The sequence below is a fragment of the Bos indicus genome, chromosome 15 (genome assembly GCF_029378745.1).
Source record: "Bos indicus isolate NIAB-ARS_2022 breed Sahiwal x Tharparkar chromosome 15, NIAB-ARS_B.indTharparkar_mat_pri_1.0, whole genome shotgun sequence".
Classification (NCBI taxonomy): domain Eukaryota; kingdom Metazoa; phylum Chordata; class Mammalia; order Artiodactyla; family Bovidae; genus Bos; species Bos indicus.
In genome coordinates, this window is record NC_091774.1 from 74,702,980 (window position 1) to 74,730,149 (window position 27,170).

The 27,170-nt window shown below is 43.8% G+C and overlaps 1 protein-coding gene across 4 annotated transcripts in view; it reads left to right on the forward strand.

The window, feature by feature from the left end:
* The first annotated feature begins 6,663 nt into the window (after window positions 1-6,663).
* The window catches only part of EXT2 (exostosin glycosyltransferase 2), a 148,952-nt gene continuing 128,445 nt past the window's right edge, over window positions 6,664-27,170 (forward strand). For 3 of the 4 annotated variants that reach the window (XM_019975190.2, XM_070804089.1, XM_019975191.2), the window contains exons 1-3: window positions 6,670-6,801; window positions 24,338-24,903; window positions 26,701-26,790. In XM_019975190.2, coding sequence (XP_019830749.2) covers window positions 24,368-24,903; window positions 26,701-26,790 — 626 coding nt within the window. In that variant the 5' untranslated portion in view covers window positions 6,670-6,801; window positions 24,338-24,367. Of the gene's footprint in view, window positions 6,802-23,750; window positions 23,845-24,337; window positions 24,904-26,700; window positions 26,791-27,170 lie in introns of all 4 variants that reach the window. The other variant, XM_070804090.1, reaches the window with a different exon arrangement.

Sequence of the window (27,170 nt, forward strand, 5' to 3'; positions counted from 1 at the left end):
GCAGGAGCCCCTGGTGGGAGCCGGGCAGGGCGTCTCTGTCTCCAGGGTGCGGTCTTCCTGGCAAGGAGCTCCCTTTACTCTTGATCCTGCGCCAGAGTGACCTTGCCATGACTGCAGGGAGATCAGGGGCCCTGAACTGCTCAGGGGACAAGCTGTCCCAGGCTGGCCTTTCCCCTCTAACCATGAAAGGGCCACCCACCCCATCCCCAGGGATGCTTTTGTTCAGAGCCCAAAGGAGCTTTCTGAATTGGCCTTAAAGCTGTATGCTTCAGGCCCCTTCTCTGGTGCTGGCGCTCCTGTTTGGAAAAGCTGTGTCTTTCCTCGTTCCTCTGTAAAGAGCATGTTGGTGAAATCAGTGTTTACTTTCTATAAACCGTGCTCTGTGGGTTAGGATTTTTCCTCTTTCTGCCTTTCACTGATCGATTCCGCTGGCCTGTCTTTTTGTGAATGCCTTGTATGCCTGGGATACCACGTGGGGTGATTTACAGGCAGCATTCCTAACTCTAACCACACTGGGAAGCTGGCATTATCACCCCCCATTTTAGAGATGAGGAAAGTGAAGTCGCTCAGTTGTGTCTGACTCTTTGCAATCCCATGGACTGGAGCCTGCAAGGCTCCTCTGTCCATGGGATTTTCCCAGGCAACTGGAGTGGGTTGCCATTTCCTTCTCCAGGGGATCTTCCTGACCCAGGGATCAAACCCAGGTCTCCTGCATTGCAGGCACTCTTTACCATCTGAGCCACCAGGGAAGCTGGAGATGAGGAAACCGAGCCCTAAATAGATGAAATGATGTTCCCAAAGTCACATACGGACAAAAACAGCAGAACCAGGATTCCAAGTCAGGTTGTGTGTGTGCTAAGGTGCTTCAGTTGTGTCTGACTCTGTGATCCTTCCTATAGACTGTAGCCCATCTGGCTCCTCTGTCCATGGGATTCTCCAGGCAGGAATACTGAAGTGGGCTGCCATTTCATCCTCCAGGGGATCTTCCCAACCCAGGGATGGAACTTGAGTCTCTTACATCTCCTGCATTGGCAGGCAGGTTCTTTACCCCTGGAAACTGTGTTTTGAAAAGTCATGACAACCCCAGTTTGGATGAAGGCCAGGTCAAACAGAATTTCCAGTTCTGATGTGAACATTTCTAACAACATTTCTAAGCCTACATGACTCTCATCAGGATATTTAAGGTTTGACATCATGTTTTCTCAGACTCCACCACCCTAAGTCAAAATGTAGGGCCTTCGTTTTTGCTTAGAGAGTCTGAAAAAGAATTCAAAAGAAACTAAGACTGGTAATTGCCTATAGGGTAGGGGAATTGGGAGGATGGGAAAAAAAAACAGAAGTTTTTTTTCTTTCACTTGGTTTTCCTGGGTTTGTCTTTAATGCTTTTTGTTTTTAAAACCATATGAAAGTTGTACACAGTAAACAAAACAAAACAAAAATTAAAAATTCTACTTAGGGAAAGCCCTAGGAGACTTAAAAATACCATCTAGGTCTAGTACTGCTCTCAGATGTCTTTTGAGCTTCAGCTTAAACATTGCTTTCTATTAATTTTTAAAAACTGTGGTAAAGTTTACCTACAGTGAACTGGACAGATGTTCATTGTAAGACCCAATGGCCTTAAAAAATATATACATCTGTGTAACCAATATCCCCATCATGATGTGAAACACTTCCATTACTGCATAAGGTTCCTTTAAGCTCTTACTGTAGTCTCTCAATCCCCTGCTGCTGTTGTTCAGTCACTAAGTCATGTTCGATTCTTTGTGACCTCCTGACTGCCAGTCCCCTACAGGCTAATGCTATTCTGATTTCTACCTCCATGCTTAAAGTTTCCAGGTCAAAGGAATTCTATAGTTGTTCACTTTTGTGTCTGGGTTGTATCACTCAGCTTGATGTTTTGAGGTCTATACGTTTGTATGTGTCAGTAGTACATTCTTTTCTTTTTTCTCTACATAGTAATATCCCCCCTTCTACTCCTGATATTGGTGACTTCTGTTCTACATTTATTTTTATCACGAACAGTCTTATAATGGTTTTTGAAAATCCGTTTTACTAGTTTATGAGTTTTTCATGAGGAATTATTACTTTTGTTCATTCTTTCTGTTGCATACTTGTTTCCTAACTTAATTTTTTTTTAGATGTTTATATGGGTAGTATAAATTTTGTATGAAGGAAAAATCATTAATTTTTCTCCTTTCTTCTGCCATTACTTTTCCCCCTTCATCTGCCAAAGCTCTTGTTATTCCCTAATTTAAAGAAAAAGTACAAAATATGTGCATGTTATTGTACATAAATTTTATCTCATAAGAAATAAGAACTGCAAAATACTGATCTCTAGTTCATTATATACTTTAAATAAAATATTCAGATGTAACTGCTGATATCTGCAACTTATGTTGAAATGCAACAGAAAAATGATGGATCAGGAAATAGACATGTGACAAGCACTGTAAAATAGAAATGGCGTAATATAGGTGGTGGATATAAGGGTATTTGCTGCAAAATTCTTTCCATTTTTTTCATTTTGCCTTTCACCCCTTCACCCATCTCTTCCTCCCCCCACCCCCACCTCTGGCAACCACCATTCTCTTCCCTGCGTCTAGAAGCCGAGTTTTTTGTGTGTTTGTTTTGTTTTTAAGATTCCGTGTAAAATAACAGGGCTTCCCAGGGGCACTAGTGGCAAAGAACCCACCTGCCAACGCAGGAGACACAGGAGACACGGGTTCGATTCCCTGGGTCAGGAAGATCCCCTGGAGAAGGAAAGGGCAACCCACTCCAGTGTTCTTGCCCGGAGAATCCTATGGACAGAGGAGCCTGGGGGGCTACAGTCCATAGGGTAGCAAAGAGTTGGACACAACTGAGTGACTCACACACTCCTCTAAGAAAGATCATATAGTATTAATATTTGTATTTCTTTCACTTAGCAAAATGCCCTTGAGGTTCATCCATGTTGTCATAAATGGCAGGATTTACTTCTTTTTCATGGCTGAATACTATTTCATTGCATGAATGTACCCCAATTTCTTTATGCATTCTTTGTCCATAGACAGGTTGTTTCTGTATCTCGACTAGTGGGAATAATGCTTCAGTGAACATGGGGGTGAATGCCTCGTTTTTAATTTCCAATTTGTTATTGTTATAGTTTTATACAAGGACTATTTGTTTTGATTTACCCACGAGTTTGTCAATTTCTTGACCTCTTTACTTCATCTCTTTACTTCTTTATTTCATCTCTTTTATCTTGGTGGCTCAGACGGTAAAGAATCTGCCTGCAATGTGAGAGACCCAGGTTTGATCCCTTGGGTTGGGAAGATCCCCTGGAGAAGGGCATGGTAACCCACTTCAGTATTCTTGTCTGGAGAATTCCATGGACAGAGGAGCCTGACGGGCTACAGTCCATGGGGTCGAAAAGAGTCAGACATGATTGAGTGACTAACACATTTGCTTTCACTTCACTTTACTTCATCTCAGTTCTTTCTTCTGGTTTTAATATTCTTTTTCCTGAAATACATCTTTTAAGATACTCTGTTAGGAAGGATTTGCTGATGGTAAATTCTTCCTATTAGTATTTGTCTGAAAATGTATTTCTGTCTTATTCTTTTTGTAAAAACGATTTATGTATTTATCTGGCTGTGCTGGGTCTTCCTTGCATGCATGGGCTTGCTGTAGGTGCAGGAAGTGGAGACTGCTCTCTTGTGGTGCTTGGGCTTCTTATTGCAGTGGCTTCTCTTGTTGGGTAGCACGGGCTCCAGGGTGCGTAGTCTTCAATAGTTGCCCCTTCTGGGCTCTAGAGCACCGGCTCAGTAGCTGTGGTGCACGGACCTGTCGCTCCGTGGCATGTGGGAATCTTCCCAGATCAGGGATCAAACCCACATCTCCTGCATTGATGGGCAGATTCTTTACCACTGAGCCCTACATCTAAGAGAACATTTGCTTTGCTCCCCAAACCCAATTGGATGTCATCACTTTCTCTTTTGAACTCTGTGGCATTTTGTTCATATTTTCCTTTGTCACTCTCCCTGCTCTGCTTTGACGAATCTTACTTGCGTCTTTGTTTTCTTTTTATTGAGCTCCTCCCAGCATCTGGGCACCCTTTAATTCATTCGAAAAGTATTCATTTAGCACTTTCTATGTGCCAGGCACTGTGCTTGTTTAGGGTTATAAAAAGTGATTAAGATAGGCAGGTTCTTCAAAGGTGATGCCTAACACTGGTCTTTAACACAGAAAGTCTTCATTTAATGAAAATATGAATAAGTAATTTAAAACATATATATATACAGAAAAAGAGAAAAAGAAGAAAGTGAACATGCTTTCCACTTATCCATATCTCAAATGTGGTGTATGTGTGCTAAATGTCTTACCATTTTTAAGGGGGATGTGGGTTTGGGGAGCAGAGCAAATGTTCTCTTAGATGTAGGGATGCAGAATGTGGGTTTCCTGTCTCCAGAATAGTCTCGTCCCAGTCTCTCTGGATCTGTGACAAGCAGGCATTACCTCACAGGAATATTCTTGGAATCTCTGTTGCTGCTGGAAGCCCCAATGTATATCTAGCTTCAGAATTATCCCCATGAATATTTAAGCTCTAAATGATGGCTTCCACCAGATGGTGCTGAGGTACAGCTGGGACCAGATGGATATGGATTCTGCAGCCAGTGTCTGTAGACTGCACAGGCTCAGTGGGGTCATTTCATTAACTTCTCAGTAACATCACTCTGCATTTTGATTGAATTTTTAAGAGTCTACTGACTGTCTTACACAGGGGTTTTGCTGTGTATGAAGGCTAGATCATGTAAATAATACAGAAAGAAACAAAATTAAAGTGAAAGTTTTTCCTCCTCTCATTTCCACCTCCACAATTAATTCCTCTAAAACTGTTTATTGCTTCTTGGCTTCTCTACATAAAAAATGATATATATATATATATGTGTGTGTGTGTTTATGTATGTAAATCCTTTATATATATAAAACATATATATATATGCCTGAATCTAAGCATCTACCTATCTATATATTTTGTTCTCTGTTTCTGAATATATATATATATATGTATATTTTATTATATAAAGAGAGTCATACTTGTCTACTGTTTTATTTTTTAAATTTATTTTGTTTCGGCCATACTGGGTGGCATGTGGGATCTTAGTTCCCCAATCAGGGATCCAACCATGACCCCTAAAGTGGAAGTGGGGAGTCTTAACCACTGGACTGCCAAGGAAGTCCCTTGTCTACTGTTTTAAACCATGTTTTCATATTAACATGTTTGCGATTTTTCTATACCAACATACATATGCATTCTCTCATTATTACATTCTCATAATTTATTTTGATTAATAACAAGCTTTCCATAGTTTATTTTGGTTGTGTTTGGGTTTTTTATATTATTAGACACAGTACTGTAATGAATATTTTTGAGAAAAGGTCTGTTGAGAGTATCCATAGGATAAACTCCATACAGAGGGATTGTTGGGGAAAGTTACTGGCATTTTATGTTTGATGAGTTCAGTTCAGTTCAGTTGCTCAATCGTGTCCAACTCTTTGCGACCCCATGGGCTGCAGCATGCCAGGCTTCCCTGTGCTTCACCATCTCCCTGAACTTGCTAAAACCCATGTCTACTGAGTTGGTAATGCCATCCAACCATCTTGCCCTCTGTCATCCCCTTCTCCTCCTGCCTTTAATCTTTCCCAGCATCAGGGTCTTTTCTAATGAGTTGGCTCCGTGCATCAGGTGGCCATAGTATTGGAGCTTCAGCTTCAGCATCAGTCCTCCCAATGAATATTCAGGGTTGATTTCCTTTAGGATGGACTGGTTGGATTTCCTTGCAGTCCAAGGGACTCCCAAGAGTCTTCTCTAACACCACAATTGGAAAGCATCAATCCTTCGGTGCTCAGCTTTCTTTATGGTCCAACTCTCACACCCATACATGACTACTGGAAAAACCATAGCTTTAACTAGACGGACTTTTGTCAGCAAAGTGATGTCTTTGCTTTTTAATAAGCTGTTTGCTGCCGCTGCTGCTGCTGCTGCTAAGTCGCTTCAGTCGTGTCCGACTCTGTGCGACCCCATGGACTGCAGCCTACCAGGCCTCTCCGTCCATGGGATTCTCCAGGCAAGAACACTGGAGTGGGTTGCCATTTCCTTCTCCAATGCATGAAAGTGAAAAGTTAAAGTGAAGTCGCTCAGTCGTGTCCGACCCTTCGAGACCCCATGGACTGCAGCCTACCAGGCTCCTCCGTCCATGGAATTTGCCAGGCAAGAGTACCGGAGTGGGTTGCCATTGTCTTCTCCAATAAGCTGTTTAGCCATAGCTTTTCCTTCAAGGAGCAAGTGCCTTTTAATTTTTTTGCGTTTGATGGATACTAGCAAATTACTCTTCAGGAATGTTGCACCTTCAATACTGATTATACTCAGACTGTTACATTTCTGTCAGTTCTACATTTTTACAAGTGAACCGTTGTTCAGTTTGCAGTTTCTTTCGTCGTGGAGGAGGCTGCCGGTCCTCTGAATTTCCCTGGGAGCCTGAGCCGCACCCACCTGCCTGGGAGAAGCCCTGAGTGGTGCCCTAACTCCTCCCGTCCAGCAGGAGGCGCGGCCCCGGACGCTCCCGCATGCGCGGTGCGCTGGGTGTCAGACCGCCGAGCCCAGTGGCCTGCCCGGGGCTCCCCCCGCTCGTTCCCGCACTCCCGGCCCAGCGGTGGCGGCCTGGAGCTCCGCGCCATCCCACCCGGGCGGCTGTGGCCCGCGCCCCGCGGCATGAGCCGGTGACCAAGCGCGGGGCCCAGCCGGAGGCAGCCGTGGCCGAGGTAAGCGCGGCGCGGAAGGGCCGGGCGGGCCCCCGATGCGGACTCGGGCCTCCCCGGGCCGCGGGATCTCCGGGCAAGCGCGGGCCGCGCGGAGGTCCGAGGGCTGCGGGAAACGACCTCCACCCCTTCCCGGCCGGGGCCACTCCTGGTGCTCTCCCGCTTGGGGGGCGCTTTGACTCCCGCCCCGCCTTCTCCTTCGTCACCCGGCCCCTCCCCGCACTTTGGTTGCTCACCTGTCTCCCTCGCTCGCTTCCTGCACCTTTCCTTTCTCCCCGGATCCTGTGGCTTCCTTTCCCGAAGGGCCCACCCTCTGCCGTGAACTTTGCCCACTGCCAGCTCCTCCCCGCGAGCTCCAGGGTTCTACTTCCTCCCGCGGGGGTGTTTGAGTTCTGGGCCCTGCCGTGGGCAGTGGCGTTCCGTGCGGTACCCGATGCCTCGGGCAGGACTGGATGCTCAGGTGAGCCGTGGCCAGCGGTGTTTGGGACTCTGTGCAGCTACTTGAAACTCAGAGGTTATTTGGCGTTTTACATACCGGCGGTGGGAACTAGATAAGATGTATACAATTTTGAGGTTAAAGTTGCTCGGTGTAACTTAACTGGGAAGCGCTCATCTAGCCGTGTCCTTGATGTATTTGTCTGAAGATGTCTTGAAACAGAAATATGTCCATTTAAGTCCCTTTTCTCTGTCAGTTGCATGCCCTGAGAACTTAAACTGGACTTAGTCTGTAAATTTCAGAGCTCAAAGGCTATTTAGAGTAATAAATATATGACTCACTTTCCATCACTCCTCACTTGCAATGACTTTAAGCCATCTGGTTGCAAATGCTGGTATAAAACGGATAGATTTGCATCTGTCTAGTTATGCTGGTTAATTGAGAAATGAAAAAGGTGTATCTAATTCAGGCTTTTAAGGGTCACTGGAGGAGGCAGCTTCACCTGGGTGTTAATAGCTCGGGCTCCAGAGCCAGACTGCCAGCCTCCAAATCCTAGCATTGGCATTTTCTAGTTGTATGAAGATGTAGCCTTCCTTGTTACACTTTGCCTGTTTGTAAAATGAGGATAATATAGCTCGTCACTTGAGACTGTTAGAAAGTCTGTGCTATGCTTAGTCACTCAGTTGTGTCCAACTCTTTGTGACCCAATGGACTGTAGATCGCCAGGCTCCTCTGTCCATGGGATTCTCCAGGCAAGAATACTGGAGTGGGTTGCCATGCCCTCCTCCAGGGGATTTTCCCAACCCAGGGATGGAACACAGATCACCCGAATTGCGGGTGGATTCTTTACCAGGTCAACTACCAGGAAAGCCCGTTAGGAAGACTAAGTTAACACCAAGTTAACAAAGTACTTAAAACAGATCCTGGCATGTAGTAGGTCTGCAGTAAAGTTTAGTTATTAGTTCCTTAATTATATGCTTTGTATTAATTATAGTATAATTCTCACCAAGGGACACAGGGTTTTTTTGTTTTTATTATTTGAAATCATTTTTAGGGGTAATTAGCTTTAACAGAACTTTAATTATAAAGGACCCTATCAGGTAAGGCAGTGAATTGGAGATTTTCCTGTTTGGGCCAATATTTAGTTCCTTTGTTTTCAGGAACAGGTGGGTTGAGTTCCACCGTAGCAGGGACTCCAAGAGTTCAGCTTCTACAGAGTTTAAGAAGATGAGAGTCTGTGGCTGAAAACTTTGGACTAAGCACTGAGGAAAGGTTTTTCAGGCAGAGTTTAGGAATAAATAATTCCAGGAACAGAAAACGCGTCTCATCTTGACAGTCGAGTTGGAAGATTTTTCCAGTGATTCAGTGCCTGACCTCCAGCCAGATGATACAGTGTTTAGCAGGGACAAGCTTGGTGTGCTTCGAGAAGGCTATTGTTTGTAGGACTTTGCTCTGAAATTCTTATTTTGACCCATGTTGTGGTATTATATGGAACAAACATTCATAATTAGAAGATTCCTCTTGGTTCTTCCTCTTTGGGGAAACTCAGTGTTAGGGGAGAAGAGGACAGTCAGGGGTAAGTATGGAAAATTCTGTCTGTGGAAATACCTGGCCATTTTTCTCTTCTTTGGAAACTCTAATTCAAGAAAGAAGATAATCGAAGTTCATCACCATGTAATTACTCAAAACTTGGACCTTGAACAGTGTGTGCATTGACGGAGCCGGGAGGGATAGAGACACTCCCTTCATTCCCCAAAGATTTCTGTTTATGTGAAGTGTGTTCTAGACATGGTATTATTAGGTTGGTGCAAAAGTAATTGCGGTTTTGCATCGTTGAGCTTTGCCTTTTGGTATTGGAATGCATTCTTAAATGTATTTAGCTATACATCATTTTAATGCTCATTTCTTGCTTTTTTTGGCTAATAAATTATTACTTGCTGTTTATTTTATATGTATTTTAGACTATGGAAAGGTTGTTAGACAAAAAGCAAATTCGAGTGATTATCTTATTTGAGTTCAAAATGGGTCATAAAGAACCGGAGGTAACTTGTAACATCAACAGTGTATTTGGCCCAGGAACTGCTACTGAATGTACAGTGGAGTGGTGGTTCAAGAAGTTTTGCAAAGGAAACAAGCGCCTGGAAGATGAGAAGTGCAGTGGGTGGCCATTGGAAGTTGACAGCGACCAACTGAGAGGATCACTGAAACTGATCCTCTGACAACTGCACCAGAAGTTGCCCAGGAACTCAACATTGACCATTCTATGGTCATTCAGCATTTGAAGCAAATTGGAAAGGTGAAAAAGCTCGTTAAGTGGGTGCCTCACGAGTTGATCAAAAATAAAAAAAATCATCATTTTGAAATGTCATCTTTTATTCTGTGCAGCAATTACAAACTATTTCTCTGCTGGATTGTGAAGTGTGACAAAAGTGGATTTTATACAACAACTACTGGTGACCAGCTCAGTGGTTGAACTGAGAAGAAGCTCCAAAGCACTTCCCAAAGCCAAACTTGCACCAAAAAAAAACGGTCATGGTCACTGTTTGGTGGTCTGCTGCCTGTCTGATCCACTACAGCTTTCTGAATCCTGGCAAAACCATTACATCTGAGAAGTGTGCTCAGCCAGTTGACAAGATGCACCAAAAACTGCAGTGCCTGCAGCCAGCACTGGTCAACAGAAAGGGCCCGGTTCTCCACCTGCCGATGCCCAGCTGCACACTGCACAGCCAGTGCTTCCAAAGTTGCACGAATTGGGCTGCCAAGTTTTGCCTCATCTGCCATATTCACCTGACCTCTCGCCAACTGATTACCTCTTCTTCAAGCATCTCTACAACTTTTTGCAGGGAAAATGCTTCTATAACCAGCAGAACACAGAAATTGCTTTCCAAGAGTTTGCTGAATCCCAAAGCACAGATTTTTATGCTACAAAAATAAACAACCTTATTTCTCATTGGCAAAAATATATTGATTGTAATGGTTCCTGTTTTGATTAATATAGATGTGTTTGAGCCTGGTTATAATGATTTAAAGTTCAGGATCTGAAACCGTAATATTTTTGCACCAACCTAGTAGATGCTGGGAATATTTAGCAGAGATGAAGACTGACTACGAGAAAATGATGACCAGTAGAAGGGAGACTTACAGTTATATAACCAGTTAATACAGTCTGGCGAGTGCTGTAATGAAGCCTGTAAAAGCTATGAGGATGCTCACTGAGAGCTCTCTGTCCCTAAAGCTCCACTTGGTGAGGGGCTGTTTTTTTGTGTAAGGCTCTTCCCCTCATTTCTTCCATTAGGAGTTTTTATTCCACCTTCAGGACTTGTCATCTCTCTCAGCTGTTTTTCTAAGTGCTCACTTAACCAGGGCAGGTAAACCTCAGAAACATGAGTCTGTATCCCGGGGAACAGCTCTCAGTGGAGGTGGGGGGGAAGGAGAATGGGGTTGGATGGACTTTCGTGGATGATGCCCTTGCATGGAACGGTTCTCAGGTGTGTTTTTCAGAGGGACACCAGTAGGGGAGCCCCATCCGCCCAGCTCAGTATGGCAGCCAGCTCAGTAGTGCCCTCCTGGCTTCCCATTCTTCCCTGCCTCCACTCCTTACTCCCTCTCTCTGGCTTTCTGGATTCGTCTTCTGCAAGCTACCTGCAGCCTTAGTTTGGCGGAACAAGGCAATGGCACCCCACTCCAGCACTCTTGCCTGGAAAATCCCATGGATGGAGGAGCCTGGTAGGCTGCAGTCCATGGGGTCGCTAAGAGTCGGGCACGACTGAGCGACTTCACTTTCACTTTTCACTTTGATGCATTGGAGAAGGAAATGGCAACCCACTCCAGTATTCTTGCCTGGAGAATCCCAGGGACAGGGGAGTCTGGTGGGCTGCCGTCTATGGGGTCACACAGAGTCGGACACAACTGATGCGACTTAGCAGCAGCAGCAGCAGCAGCAAACTAAGGCTGCTACTGGAAGCGGCGGTAGAAAGCAGGCCCTGAGAACAGTGTTGTGAGACTGGAGTCACTCACCCTAAGGTGGCACCCAGGACCCCTTTGGTGGGGGTAAGTGAGGTGTTGAGGACCCCCGGTGCCCTCTAGCATCACTGAGCAGACTGACCAGTGGTGGGGTGAGGTTCAGGTCGAAAGGAAAGCATTGGCTAGGGCAGGAGCTCTTAAGTGCTCGAGCAGTGTGTGGACCAGGGTCAGGATAAGGCTGGTGGAGTTGGTTGGCCCTTGTTAGCTCCCTTGGAGGCCTTGGGGTGTGATCTGGCTCAGATTAGCCAGGTATCAACTCTGGAGGCACTGTGAAAGATGTGGTTCTGTGGCGGCATTTCCTGAAGCTGGAGGTGGGGAGGGCGGGGAGCACATTCTGTGTTGAAAACCAGGCCCAGAATTTAATCACAGTTGTGGCAGAGCTGCAGAGGAAGCTGAGTGCACAGCCTTGATGCGCCGCCTCTGCTAATGTCGGAGCCATGATAGGGAAGAAGTGGGACCCAGGGTCTTAGGATGGAGACTTTGGGTGGATGCACTGAAGAACTCTCAGTTTTCCTAGAGTCCCTGGATCAGCCAAAGTATTTCTCATTGAACAGAAGCTCTTCCTGCCTGACGCCCTGCAAAGCCCTCTCTGGAGCAGGATACCTTGCAAGGTGGTGCTTCTCCCCCCTCGGTGTTGCCCGCCCCTCCCTCAGATCTCAGCACCAGCTAAGTGGGGGAGTACAGCCCTTGCTGCTGGGGTGGTAGCTGTTGCATTGGAAGAGCTGTAGGACCTGGCTCCTGTGGACCAGTGGGAACTGGAGGAACACGTGGGCAAGAATTTGACAGTGTCAGGCCAAGCGTGGGGTAGTGGGGACTGTGAAGCTGAATGGAGGAGACTTTTGGAAGTGTACTCCCCAGATTCAGAATGTAATGGCCTGGCAACGACAAGCTGATTCTGATATGCCACTGGGCAGGCTCTTGGAAGCTTGGACATGACAGTGATACAGTTGGTTCTCAACTGTGAGCGATTTTGCCTCCACAGGGGACATTTGGCAGTATCTGGGCATATTTTTAGTTGTCGTAACTGGTGGTTGCTTCTGGCTTCTCTTGAATAGAGACCAAGGTTGCTAACTAAACCCTCTACAGAACAGCTCCTCACAGACATGAACCATCTGGCCCAAAATGTCAGTAGTACTGAGGTTGAGACACCCTAGTCTGGAGTACATGAGATAAAGGTGCGGGAGCTGTGTTGGCAGAATATTGAGAAAGGGCTTAGAAGGTTCAGAGAGGTGGAGATTCAGAATAGATTTATTACCTGAGGCCAGAGGCTCAGCTCCTGCCTGTGTTCCCAGGAGGGTGGTCTCCCTTCCCTCTGGTGATATGAACTCCGATGAAGGGACCAGCATGTTTGAGAGGCTCAGTGTTGGTTCTCTTCTGTAGACCAGGATTGACTTTATGAGGTTTGACCATGGAACTGGGTTCCCAACTATCGTGAGGATGACAGGATTCTGAAATGGCAGAGGCTGGGTGTTGGCACTAACCGTCAGAGGCAAGGTAGACACGATATCCATAATAAGCAATGAGGCCCAACTCAAAACCAGTGCTTCTGGACCTGCTGTGATGCTAAGAGAGCCTGGCTTTCCTATAGACAGTGTAGACGGGTGGCCAACTAGGGTATTGCTCCACTGTATAACCTGAAAAAACAAAACAAAAGGCAAGAGCTGGCAGGTGGAAGGCTGATGTCAGCTGCTGCAGTGGAAGAGTCACCTGGTTTCAGATGTGAGCCGGCACCCAGACCTGTATCCCATGGATCGAGGGGGAGGCTGGATCTCTTGGAAGAAAAACTTTGCCGCATCCCAGAAAATATAGACAGATACCCCCCAGTTCTTCCTCAAGGGAACTGCAGGTTCTTGTCAGACCTGTGGTACATCAAGGAAAGGATAATAATATCCAGATCTTTTGAGGGCTGTTAAGTACAGGGTGTGACCTGATGCTAACACCTGACAACTGGTAAGCAATAGTGGATAGGAGTCGGCAGATAAATGCCTTGGCCTCTCCTCCGTCTGAGGGACACGTGAGGTCTGCATGGTTCTGCAGAGGGCTCCTAACAAGCCCCCTGTTACCCAGCTTAAAGACACACTCCTAGTGGCTTTCCCTGGTTCCCTCTCTCCCCTTGCTCTGTACTCTAGCTCCTGGGTAAAACAATCTGCACCCCCATTTTGGTCTCTGGTTCTTTTTGGGGGGGATTATGGGGAGACCCAAACTGTGACAGGTAGGAAGCAAGATATGATGCCCAGGAGTCTAGCATGATAGGTGTCAGGCTCTTCTCTCCAGCTCTCCTGCTCCCCTCATGGGACCCTGGAGGTCTTACTCCTCCTCTTGGAGTCCTGTGGCTGCAGGTCCCTGCCAGCACTTGGTGATATTTGACGCAGACTTTTTCCCATGCTCGTGTGTAGATGTCTCATTGTGGTTTTGCTTTCCCTGCCCATTAATTCGGAGAAGGCAATGGCACCCCACTCCAGTGTTCTTGCCTGGAAAATCCCAAGGACGGAGGAGCCTGGTGGGCTGCCGTCTATGGCGTCGCACAGAGTCGGACACGACTGAAGCGACTTAGCAGCAGCAGCAGCAGCCCATTAATTAGACTAAACATCTTTCCAGATGTTTCTGTGCCATTTTGCTGCCTCTTTTGTGACATTCCTGTTTAAATCTTTTGTCTAAGTTTTGTTTATTTTGGATCTTTTGTTTCTTATTACTTTGTAGGAGTTCTTTATTCTGTTTGCTATTAATAGCCTTTATTGGTTATGCATATTACAGATATCTTCTAGTTTGTAGCTTATCTTTTTATTTCCTTATGATGTTTTTTGATGAGCAACATTTCGTAATTGAAAGGCTGAATTTAATCTTATGATTTGCACTTTCTGCATTTCACTTTGGAAATCATTCTCTGCCTGCCATAGATATTCTCTTTAGTGTTCTAAATATCTTTAGCCTGTCACATATAGCTTTTAATCTCGAGTAGATTTCCTCCCCTCAGGCTGCTTTTAATATTTGTCTTTGGCTTTCTTTTCAGTGGTTTTATTTTGACATATCTAGTTGGGGTTTTGGTTTTTGTTTGTGTGTGTGTGTGTTTTGTTTGGTACATATTGTAATTGGAGTTGAGTATCTTGAATCTATGAGTTGATATCTTACATTATGCTTGGAAAAACCTAGCAGAAGACGGGTGGATTCTCATATCTACTTCCGCCTTCAGTCTTTGCTTTATCACACATCATGTCATCTCTGGCAAATGAAGGTGAAAAAATAACGTCAGCATTGTTATAAAAAATAGTTTAGATCGTTTGAAAGAATCTTGGGGACCCTCTGGAGTCCCTAGACCAAATTTTGAGAACCTCTGACCTAAGATTTTTGGTATTAATATTATACTAGACTCCTAAAATAGGTTGGGGAAATAGTTCTTCTTTTTTCTGAACTTTGGAGTAATTGGTGTAAAATTGGAATTATTGTTTCTTGAATGTTTGGTAGAACTTGGAAAATCTTTTGGGCCTGGAATTTTCTTTATTGGAAAAGATTGTCTTAGTTTTCGATTCAGTTTCTTTAGTGTTATGGAGCTGTCAAGGACGGCTATTTCTGCTTCCTGTTTTGATATGGGATAGGTTAAAAGAATTTCCCCGTTTCATTCAAGTTTTTAAGCATATTGGCACAAGTTCATTAATACCATCTCTTTTAAATACATGCAGTATTTAGAGTTATGGTCCCCTTTTCAGTCTAGGTATTGTGCTTTATTTTCTCTTTATCTTGATTAATCTTACCTGAATTCTGTCAAATGTCAATTTCTTTTTTTTTTTTTTTACGTTTCACATGTTTCAATGCCATTCTCCCAAATCTTCCCACCCTCCCCCTCTCCCACAGAGTCCATAAGACTGTTCTATACATCAGTGTCTCTTTTGCTATCTCGTATACAGGGTTATCGTTACCATCTTTCTAAATTCCATATATATGCGTTAGTATACTGTATTGGTGTTTTTCCTTCTGGCTTACTTCACTCTGTATAATAGGCTCCAGTTTCATCCACCTCATTAGAACTGATTCAAATGTATTCTTTTTAATGGCTGAGTAATACTCCATTGTGTATATGTACCACAGCTTTCTTATCCATTCATCTGCTGATGGACATCTAGGTTGCTTCCATGTCCTGGCTATTATAAACAGTGCTGCGATGAACATTGGGGTACACGTGTCTCTTTCCCTTCTGGTTTCCTCAGTGTATATGCCCAGCAGTGGGATTGCTGGATCATAAGGCAGTTCTATTTCCAGTTTTTTAAGGAATCTCCACACTGTTCTCCATAGTGGCTGTACTAGTTTGCATTCCCACCAACAGTGTAAGAGGGTTCCGTTTTCTCCACACCCTCTCCAGCATTTATTATTTGTAGACTTTTGGATCGCAGCCATTCTGACTGGTGTGAAATGGTACCTCATAGTGGTTTTGATTTGCATTTCTCTGATAATGAGTGATGTTGAGCATCTTTTCATGTGTTTGTTAGCCATCTGTATGTCTTCTTTGGAGAAATGTCTATTTAGATCTTTGGCCCATTTTTTGATTGGGTCATTTATTTTTCTGGAGTTGAGCTGTAGGAGTTGCTTGTATATTTTTGAGATTAGTTGTTTGTCGGTTGCTTCATTTGCTATTATTTTCTCCCATTCTGAAGGCTGTCTTTTCACCTTGCTAGTAGTTTCCTTTGATGTGCAGAAGCTTTTAAGTTTAATTAGGTCCCATTTGTTTATTTTTACTTTTATTTCCAATATTCTGGGAGGTGGATCATAGAGGATCCTGCTGTGATGTATGTCAAAGAGTGTTTTGCCTATGTTCTCCTCTAGGAGTTTTATAGTTTCTGGTCTTACGTTTAGATCTTTAATCCATTTTGAGTTTATTTTTGTATATGGTGTTAGAAAGTGTTCTAGTTTCATTCTTTTACAAGTGGTTGACCAGATTTCCCAGCACCACTTGTTAAAGAGATTGTCTTTAATCCATTGTATATTCTTGCCTCCTTTGTCAAAGATAAGGTGTCCATATGTGCGTGGATTTATCTCTGGGCTTTCTATTTTGTTCCATTGATCTATATTTCTGTCTTTGTGCCAGTACCATACTGTCTTGATAACTGTGGCTTTGTAGTAGAGCCTGAAGTCAGGTAGGTTGATTCCTCCAGTTCCATTTTTCTTTCTCAAGATCGCTTTGGCTATTCGAGGTTTTTTGTATTTCCATACAAATTGTGAAATTATTTGTTCTAGCTCTGTGAAGAATACTGTTGGTAGCTTGATAGGGATTGCATTGAATCTCTAAATTGCTTTGGGTAGTATACTCATTTTCACTATATTGATTCTTCCAATCCATGAACATGGTATATTTCTCCATCTATTAGTGTCCTCTTTGATTTCTTTCACCAGTGTTTTATAGTTTTCTATATATAGGTCTTTAGTTTCTTTAGGTAGATATATTCCTAAGTATTTTATTCTTTTCGTTGCAATGGTGAATGGAATTGTTTCCTTAATTTCTCTTTCTGTTTTCTCATTATTAGTCTATAGGAATGCAAGGGATTTCTGTGTGTTGATTTTATATCCTGCAACTTTACTATAATCATTGATTAGTTCTAGTAATTTTCTGGTGGAGTCTTTAGGGTTTTCTATGTAGAGGATCATGTCATCTGCAAATAGTGAGAGTTTTACTTCTTCTTTTCCAATTTGGATTCCTTTTATTTCTTTTTCTGCTCTGATTGCTGTGGCCAAAACTTCCAAAACTATGTTGAATAGTAATGGTGAAAGTGGGCACCCTTGTCTTGTTCCTGACTTTAGAGGAAATGCTTTCAATTTTTCACCATTGAGGATAATGTTTGCTGTGGGTTTGTCATATATAGCTTTTATTATGTTGAGGTATGTTCCTTCTATTCCTGCTTTCTGGAGAGTTTTTATCATAAATGGGTGTTGAATTTTGTCAAAGGCTTTCTCTGCATCTATTGAGATAATCATATGGTTTTTGTTTTTCAATTTGTTAATGTGGTGTATTACATTGATTGATTTGCGGATATTGAAGAATCCTTGCATCCCTGGGATAAAGCCCACTTGGTCATGGTGTATGATCTTTTTAATGTGTTGTTGGATTCTGATTGCTAGAATTTTGTTTAGGATTTTTGCATCTATGTTCATCAGTGATATTGGCCTGTAGTTTTCTTTTTTTATGGGATCTTTGTCAGGTTTTGGTATTAGGGTGATGGTGGCCTCATAGAATGAGTTTGGAAGTTTACCTTCCTCTGCAATTTTCTGGAAGAGTTTGAGCAGGATAGGTGTTAGCTCTTCTCTAAATTTTTGGTAGAATTCAGCTGTGAAGCCGTCTGGACCAGGGCTTTTGTTTGCTGGAAGATTTCTGATTACAGTTTCAATTTCCGTGCTTGTGATGGGTCTGTTAAGGTTTTCTATTTCTTCCTGGTCGAGTTTTGGAAAGTTGTACTTTTCTAAGAATTTGTCCATTTCTTCCTCGTTGTCCATTTTATTGGCATATAATTGTTGATAATAGTCTCTTATGATCCTTTGTATTTCTGTGTTGTCTGTTGTGATCTCTCCATTTTCGTTTCTAATTTTATTGATTTGATTTTTCTCCCTTTGTTTCTTGATGAGTCTGGCTAATGGTTTGTCAATTTTATTTATCCTTTCAAAGAACCAGCTTTTGGCTTTGTTGATTTTTGCTATGGTCTCTTTTGTTTCTTTTGCATTTATTTCTGCTGTAATTTTTAAGATTTCTTTCCTTCTACTAACCCTGGGGTTCTTCATTTCTTCCTTTTCTAGTTGCTTTAGGTGTAGAGTTAGGTTATTTATTTGACTTTTTTCTTGTTTCTTGAGGTGTGCCTGTATTGCTATGAACTTTCCCTTAGGACTGCTTTTACCGTGTCCCACAGGTTTTGGGTTGTTGTGTTTTCATTTTCATTCGTTTCTATGCAAATTTTGATTTCTTTTTTGATTTCTTCTGTGATTTGTTGGTTATTCAGCAGCGTGTTGTTCAGCCTCCATATGTTGGAATTTTTAATAGTTTTTCTCCTGTAATTGAGATCTAATCTTACTGCATTGTGGTCAGAAAAGATGCTTGGAATGATTTCTATTTTTTTGAATTTACCAAGGCTAGCTTTATGGCCCAGGATGTGATCTATCCTGGAGAAGGTTCCATGTGCGCTTGAGAAAAAGGTGAAATTCATTGTTTTGGGATGAAATGTCCTATAGATATCAATTAGGTCTAACTGGTCTATTGTATCATTTAAAGTTTGTGTTTCCTTGTTAATTTTCTGTTTAGTTGATCTATCCGTAGGTGTGAGTGGGGTATTAAAGTCTCCCACTATTATTGTGTTATTGTTAATTTCTCCTTTCATACTTGTTAGCATTTGTCTTACATACTGCGGTGCTCCCGTGTTGGGTGCATATATATTTATAATTGTTATATCTTCTTGGATTGATCCTTTGATCATTATGTAGTGACCTTCTTTGTCTCTTTTCACAGCCTTTGTTTTAAAGTCTATTTTATCTGATATGAGTATTGCTACTCCTGCTTTCTTTTGGTCTCTATTTGCATGGAAAATCTTTTTCCAGCCCTTCACTTTCAGTCTGTACGTGTCCCCTGTTTTGAGGTGGGTCTCCTGTAGACAACATATGTAGGGGTCTTGTTTTTGTATCCATTCAGCCAGTCTTTGTCTTTTGGTTGGGGCATTCAACCCATTTACGTTTAAGGTAATTACTGATAAGTATGATCCCGTTGCCATTTACTTTATTGTTTGGGGTTCGAATTTATACACCATTTTTGTGTTTCCTATCTAGAGAATATCCTTTAGTATTTGTTGGAGAGCTGGTTTGGTGGTGCAGAATTCTCTCAGCTTTTGCTTGTCTGAGAAGCTTTTGATTTCTCCTTCATACTTGAATGAAATCCTTGCTGGGTACAATAATCTGGGCTGTAGGTTATTTTCTTTCATCATTTTAAGTATGTCTTGCCATTCCCTCCTGGCTTGAAGAGTTTCTATTGAAAGATCAGCTGTTATCCTTATGGGAATTCCCTTGCGTGTTATTTGTTGTTTTTCCCTTGCTGCTTTTAATATTTGTTCTTTGTGTTTGATCTTTGTTAATTTGATTAATATGTGTCTTGGGGTGTTTTGCCTTGGGTTTATCCTGTTTGGGATTCTCTGGGTTTCTTGGACTTGGGTGATTATTTCCTTCCCCAGTTTAGGGAAGTTTTCAACTATTATCTCCTCAAGTATTTTCTCATGGTCTTTCTTTTTGTCTTCTTCTTCTGGAACCCCTATGATTCGAATGTTGTAGCGTTTAATATTGTCCTGGAGGTCTCTGAGATTGTCCTCATTTCTTTTAATTCGTTTTTCTTTTATCCTCTCTGATTCATTTATTTCTACCATTCTATCTTCTAATTCACTAATCCTATCTTCTGCCTCTGTTATTCTACTATTTGTTGCCTCCAGAGTGTTTTTAATTTCATTTATTGCATTATTCATTATATATTGACTCTTTTTTATTTCTTCTAGGTCCTTGTTAAACCTTTCTTGCATCTTCTCAATCCTTGTCTCCAAGCTATTTATCTGTGATTCCATTTTAATTTCAAGATTTTGGATCAATTTCACTATCATTATTCGGAATTCTTTATCAGGTAGATTCCCTATCTCTTCCTCTTTTGTTTGGTTTGGTGGGCATTTATCCTGTTCCTTTATCTGCTGGCTATTCCTCTGTCTCTTCATCTTGTTTAAATTGCTGAGTTTGGGGTGTCCTTTCTGTATTCTGGCAGTTTGTGGAGTTCTCTTTATTGTGGCTTTTCCTCGCTGTGTGTGGGTTTGTACAGGTGGCTTGTCAAGGTTTCCTGGTTAGGGAAGCTTGTGTCGGTGTTCTGATGGGTGGAGCTGTATTTCTTCTCTTTGTTCAGTCGCGCTGTGGGGAGGGAGGGAGGGATGCTGCAAACAAATAACACTGGCGTGTGCTCGCAGTGCCTCAGCCACACTGGGTCTGCCCCTGCTCACGGCGCGTGTAGCCTCCCTGCCCACACTGCTCGGGCTCTAGGTTGTTCCGCCGGGAACAATCCGAGGCTGGCCCTGGGTTGCATGTACCTCCCAGGTCCAAGCCGCTCAGGTTCAGGCACTCGGGTAGTCCTCAGAGGCGCAGACTCAGTTGGGCCTGAGTTTTGTGCTCTTCCCAGGTCCGAGCAGCTCAAGTGATGAGGTGTTTGGCGAGCGCCAATGCTGCGACTTATCGCCTCCCCGCCACTCGGTTATCTGGGTGTAAAACCGGCGCATCTTCTCAGGCAGATGTTAACCGTCCAGACCCCCAAGAAGTTTTAGTTAGCAAAGAAGCCTGCTTACAGTTTTATAGATAATGTCTCTCTGGGGCTGCGATTGCCCCCTTCCGGCTCTGGCTGCCTGTCACCGGAGGGGGAAGGTCTGCAGCCGGCTATCTCCGTTCAGTCCTTTGTTCCGTGCGCGGGCCTGGCGGTGTCTTAGGTTGGGGCTGGCTTTTCGCGTGGTAGATATCCCACAGTCTGGTTTGCTAGCCCAAATTATTTCGCTCAGATAGTGCTCAGGGTATTCAGGCCAGATTCTTACTCTAAGCGATGCAGCCCGCACCGCGCCTCCCTGCCCAGCCCCCACTTGCTAATGGCGCGTGCAGGCGTCTGCGCTGCTTCTCCGCTGAGGGAGTTACCGTAGGACTCGCAATCTTCGAGTTTTAATTGTTTATTTATTTTTTCTTCCTGTTATGTTGCCCTCTGTGCTTCCAAAGCTTGGCACAGATTCGGCAGTGAGAAGGTTTCCTGGTGTTTGGAAACTTCTCTCTTTTTAAGACTCCCTTCCCGGGACGGAACTCCGTCCCTCCCTCTTTTGTCTCTTTTTTTGTCTTTTATATTTTTTCCTACCTCCTTTCGAAGAGTTTGATTGCTTTTCTGGGTGCCTGACGTCCTCTGCCGGCATTCAGAAGTTGTTTTGTGGAATTTACTCAACGTTTAAATGCTCTTTTGATGAATTTGTGGGGGAGAAAGTGTTCTCCCCGTCCTACTCCTCCGCCATCTTGGCTCCTCCCAAATGTCAATTTCTTTAGTCTTTTTCTCTTTTAAAAATTTAGCTTTACAGATCCTGTTTGGTTTTTAATTTGTGTTTTTTTTTAATTACTTAATTACTTCTATGTTTGAATTTATTTTGTTGTGATAATATCTTTTTTTATGATATGTAACTCATTAAAATTTGTAAAGCTCATATTTGGATACAGCTTTTGTTCCCTTAGCCCCAGTTTTGTTATACATGAAAACAGTATGTTTTCACACTGTGGGTAATAGACAATTGGGTGGTATAATCATTGTAGTAGGTTATGGCCAGTATTTTAAAAAACGGTGATAGGATAATACAAGAATACAGTGTTCATCACATATTCTATGGCAAATACTGTGTACTAAGGTTAAATAAGCGTCGTTTTGTGAAACTTATTTCAAATGCATCTGTGTCTATGTTAGATCACAATACAGAATGTTGTTTTATTATAGGTTTTAGTAAAAAAAAAAAAAAAGAGCTTAAACCACTGTATTAAAAGGCAGTTTGTCTAACATTTAGTAAAGATTTCAAACCTGGCTGCCTAAAATAAACATGTGAGGGGCTTGCTATTTTGACACATTCTCTTTTTTTTTTGACACATTCTGTGACCTTATTTTAGGCCTGCTGATACAGCCCTCCAGTGCTGGGACCAAGGACTCTGTTTTAACAAACTCTACCTGTGTGATTCTTACAGTTCGGGTTTTTGAGAACCACTGATTCAGGATATAGATAGACCTTGAGAGCCTGTTGGGCTGTTGTGACACGGGGCTTGTGGAGAGTACGGCTCCTTGCATGCATCTGTCCCAAGGCCGCCTCTTTTCTAGCTCCGGGGGGGACATGGGGAAGGAAGGAAAGCGATCAGATGGGTCCGGTGGTAGTAGGGGTCGGGGACCGCCTGTAAACATCTTGTTCGTTGTTAGGATGACAGAAAACATGAAATAGCTCTAATGCCTGCATTTCTGTCATGGAATCGATTAGTGTATATTGAATGGCTAATGTATATACCCCAAAGATGATTATCTTTAAGCTTAAAATGTATAAACTTTCATACACTAGTCCATGACAATCATGTTTTTTTGATACATCCCAGACCATGGTCTCAGATACAGCAGATACAAGTTGAAATCATTAATGATCATTCAGCACATTTTACCCCCAAAGCTGATAATGATTGCAACATTCAGGGCTTGACAGGACCCTACTAAGCTAGGCAGGAAGCAGTTTTACCATGTAGGCATGATTGGAGAGAACTCCATTTAGCAAAGTGAAAATGGTTCATAAACCCTAAGATGGTCTATGAGCTTTTCAATTGTTTTCCTTTATATTAACGTGTGCTCGGTCACTCAGTTGTGTCTGACTCTGCAACCCCATTGACTGTAGCCCACCAGGCTCCTCTGTACATGGAATTTCCCAGGCAAGAATACTGGAGTGGGTTGCCATTTCCTACTCCAGGGGATCTTCCCAACCCAGGGATCAAACTCGTGTTGCTTGCATCTCCTGCATTGGCAGGTGGATTCTTTACCACTAGCGCCACCTGGGGTTTGAATAACTTTTCTGAAAGATCAGAGACTAGAATGAGACCATTTTGAAGATTGGAATCTTGACACAAGGAATGCCGAAGTCACTTGTTGCAGTGACGTGTCTGTGATAGATGAAGGAATCACGCTCAGGTGTGGGTAGGCATCAGGTGTTGGGGGGCTTGTTTGGTAAGGATCTTAATTTGTGGTCTACAGGGGCACTTTGCATTTTCAGCTGAGGGCTAAAGATTTCTTTTTATGTCTCTGTCCATGACGCATTGGCTGTTTCACTTTTTTCTTGCTATGTAGCAAACCACCACAAACCTTACAAACAGCAGCAACAATCGTGTGCTCGCTCAGGATTCTGCCGTCTCTGCAGGGCTCGTTGGGGATGGTTCCTCTTGGCTCCACGTAGTCTCTGCAGTCTTCCTGAGCTTCCTCACAGTGTGGCCCCTGGCCAATGGCTACAGGGTCTTTTAAAGCCTGGTCTCAAAACCCCCAGAATCTTCCCTTTGCCACTTTCTCTTGGTCAAAGCAAGTCCCAAGTCTAGCCCGGATTCGGGTGGAAGGGAAAGAGATTCCACGCCGTGAATGGACAAGGGGCATGCACATTCATCAGTGGGAAGAATGTTTAGCGTCTGTCTTTAGAGACAGATCTACCTCGCTGGCCTTGCTTTTCCTCCATCTCTCCTTTCCTCCTTCCCTGTTTCTTTCTTCATTTCTCCCTTCCATCAAAATGTGCCAACTATCCCCTTATTATAAAACATCAATATATATTTATTTAAAGATTAGTCTTTTTTTCTCTAATACCCTTTTCCCCTTTCTTGATATTTTCCTAGTGGTATTTTTACATTATACATTTTGTTATAGTTTTGGGTATCTCATTAGTATCTAAATTCCTCTAAGGTAGATCTTTGCTTTCTTCTTTAGGTTCTCTATGAGGTTTGAATGAATGAATGAATGAAAACTTTAGTATATCAAACAAAAGGCCAGTTTGTCCAGATGAAGCATCAGTTTTTGTTAGGCAAGTATTTAAAAAACAAAATGAAACTGTCCTTTGGCTGTTCCACTTCTAATTTTCCTTGCTTGGTCAGCGCTCTTCTTCTTAGGCCTGATATTAACCAGCTTATGCTTTCAGAGAATTTGTATTTATAGAATATATTCTATAGTAAATATATAGCATATTTTCACATGTACAAATATTTGTTTACTTTATCAGTTCAGTTCAGTCATTCAGTTGTGTCCAACTCTTTGTGACCCCATGGACTACAGCACACCAGGCTTCCCTGTCCATCACCAATTCCCAGAGCTTACTCAAACTCATGTCCATCGAATCAGTGATGCCATCCAACCATCTCATCCTCTGTCATTCCCATCTCCTCCCACCTTCAACCTTTCCCAGCATCAGGGACTTTTCAAATGAGTCAGTTCTTCGCAGGGTCAAATGTACTGGTCCTTTCGGGGGTCATCTGTCACCCTGAAGGCTTCATTTTCCTCTCTTCTCCGCTGGTAACCAGGAGTGTGAGGAGGAGGCTGTCGGGGTCATTATGTGCGCGTCGGTCAAGTACAACATCCGGGGTCCCGCCCTCATCCCGAGAATGAAGACCAAGCACCGCATCTACTACATCACCCTCTTCTCCATCGTCCTGCTGGGTCTGATCGCCACGGGCATGTTTCAGTTCTGGCCGCACTCCATCGAGTCCTCCGGCGACTGGAGCGTGGAGAAGCGCAGCGTCCGAGACGTGCCGCTGGTCAGGCTGCCGGCCGACAGCCCGGTGCCAGAGCGCGGCGACCTCAGCTGCAGGATGCACACGTGTTTCGACGTCTACCGCTGCGGCTTCAACCCCAAGAACAAGATCAAGGTGTACATCTACCCGCTGAAGAAGTACGTGGGCGAGGCGGGTGTCCCGGTGAGCAGCACCATCTCCCGGGAGTACAACGAGCTGCTCACGGCCATCTCAGACAGCGACTACTACACCGACGACGTCACCCGCGCCTGCCTGTTCGTCCCGTCCATCGACCTGCTCAACCAGAACTCGCTCCGCGTGAAGGAGACGGCGCAGGCGCTGGCCCAGCTCTCCAGGTATCCGCAGGTCTCCCAGAAACTAGGGGCAGGGGAGGGCAGAGCCGGTTTCCAGCCGGCGGCTCATCTCCTGTCTCAGGTGGGCACGTGGGTGAGCCACTGACTTGTAGGAGGACCCGCGCTGCGGGCAGGCAGCCGGTCTCTGCACCACCCTCTTGGGCCACTGCTGTGGGTTCCCAACTTCTTCTTCTTTTTTTTTTTTTTTAATTTTATTTTATTTTTAAACTTTACAAAATTGTATTAGTTTTGCCAAATATCGAAATGAATCCGCCACAGGTTCCCAACTTCTTAACATTTAGAAGCTAAGGAGGGCTCATCTTCCCAATCCTTCCTTTTAAATGTAAATGCCTTTCCCCACCTCCCCTCTTTATTACTCACATATACATATTCACTATAAAAAGCTTGAAAATACAGTTAAGCAAAAAGAAGAAAGTTAGAGTCATCCCATAAGCCTGCTTTTGACATAACCATTAATATTTTGATGTTGCTTCTCAGTCGTTTCTGTATAAAACATGTACAGGGGCACGCATAGATGCATTTTAGTATGTATATGCACATGTATATACACATATCGGAGAAGGCAATGGCACCCCACTCCAGTACTCTTGCCTGGAAAATCCCATGGATGGAGGAGCCTGGTGGGCTGCAGTCCATGGGGTCTCGAAGGGTCGGACACGACTGAGCAACTTCACTTTCACTTTTCACTTTCATGCCCTGGAGAAGGAAATGGCAGCCCACTCCAGTGTTCTTGCCTGGAGAATCCCAGGGACGGGGGAGCCTGGTGGGCTGCCGTCTCTGGGGTCGCACAGAGTCGGACACGACTGACGCGACTTAGAAGTAGTATATACACATGTGTAGTTCCCTGGTGGCTCAGACAGCAAAGCATCTGCCTACAATGTGGGAGACCTGAGTTCAATCCCTGGATAGGGAAGATCTCCTGGAGAAGGAAATGGCAACCCACTCCAATATTCTTGCCTGGAAAGTCCCATGGACAGAGAAGCCTGGTGGGCTACAGTCCATGAAGTCGCAAAAAGTCGGACACGACTGAACGACTTCACTTTCACTTTCATACACATATGTGTATGTATAACATTTTGCTCACACAGCAAAGCGTATTCATTTTGCTGCCTTTTCCCCTTCATTTACCATGCATGTGTTTCCAAATAATTTCATCTTTGTATGTCAGTGCTGTATGACATATACACAGAATGTATATGTATTCGTTTTTACAGTTCTGTATGGGACTCCATTTTGCACACATTCCCTAATGTCCTTAATTAGCCTTCTGTGTTTCTTTGTGTTTTTGTAACCAAATGGTGAACACTGCAGTAGCGTTCAGATTTTCATCAGCGTAAGCAGTTCTGCAGTGCACCAGCTTGGAGGACACATGCCCTGGCTTTCCTTTGGAGGAGCCAAGCCAGTGCCCGGAGCGCTGTTGCGATCTCCAGGCATGCAGTTTGCCTTCCTGAGAAGTGACCCTGTTACAGGTCAGGGATGCTTGCTACTTGTTGTCCAGCTTCCTTTGTGGCTCATATGGTGAAGAAGCTGCCTAATGCAGGAGGCCTGGGTTTGATCCCTGAGTCTGGAAGATCCCCTGCAGAAGAGAATGGCAACCCACTCCAGTATTCTTGCTTGGAGAATCCCCATGGCCAGAGGAGCCTGGTGGGCTGCAGTCCGTGGGGTCACACAGAGTCAGACATGGCTGAGCAACTAACACTTTGACTTGTCATCCAGAAACTGACTTGCCTGTTTCTTCACAGTTGATGCGTGAATTCTACATGTTTACTCTCTTATTAGGTGGGATAGAGGTACCAATCACCTCCTGTTCAACATGTTGCCTGGAGGCCCTCCAGATTATAACACGGCCCTGGATGTCCCCAGAGACAGGTAGGTGTATTTGGGGTTGTCCACCTGATGGGTTTCTGAGGATTAAGTCAATGTAGGACCCTTTTGTTCATGTGAAATCATATTTCTAAGCCCACTAAGACATAACTTTGTAATCAGAATTGTTTGTTCAAGTGTAAAATTGTCCTCGGTCTTTTCCTCCCTGAGACCTGGAAGCATTGAAACCTGCCAGAATCTGTCCCGGGAAACTAATGGAGGGTTAGGTTCCAGTGGAGCATCTTAGAGGTCTGTCTTGTCTTCTTAGTCCGGGTTATGTGCTCCTGAGCACACGGTCTTTCCCCTAAAAGGCCTGGTTCATATCACTGGCTTGTGTCAGCTCTCTCTACATTTGGGAGCATTAAGTAGAGTCTCAGCTCCTGAGG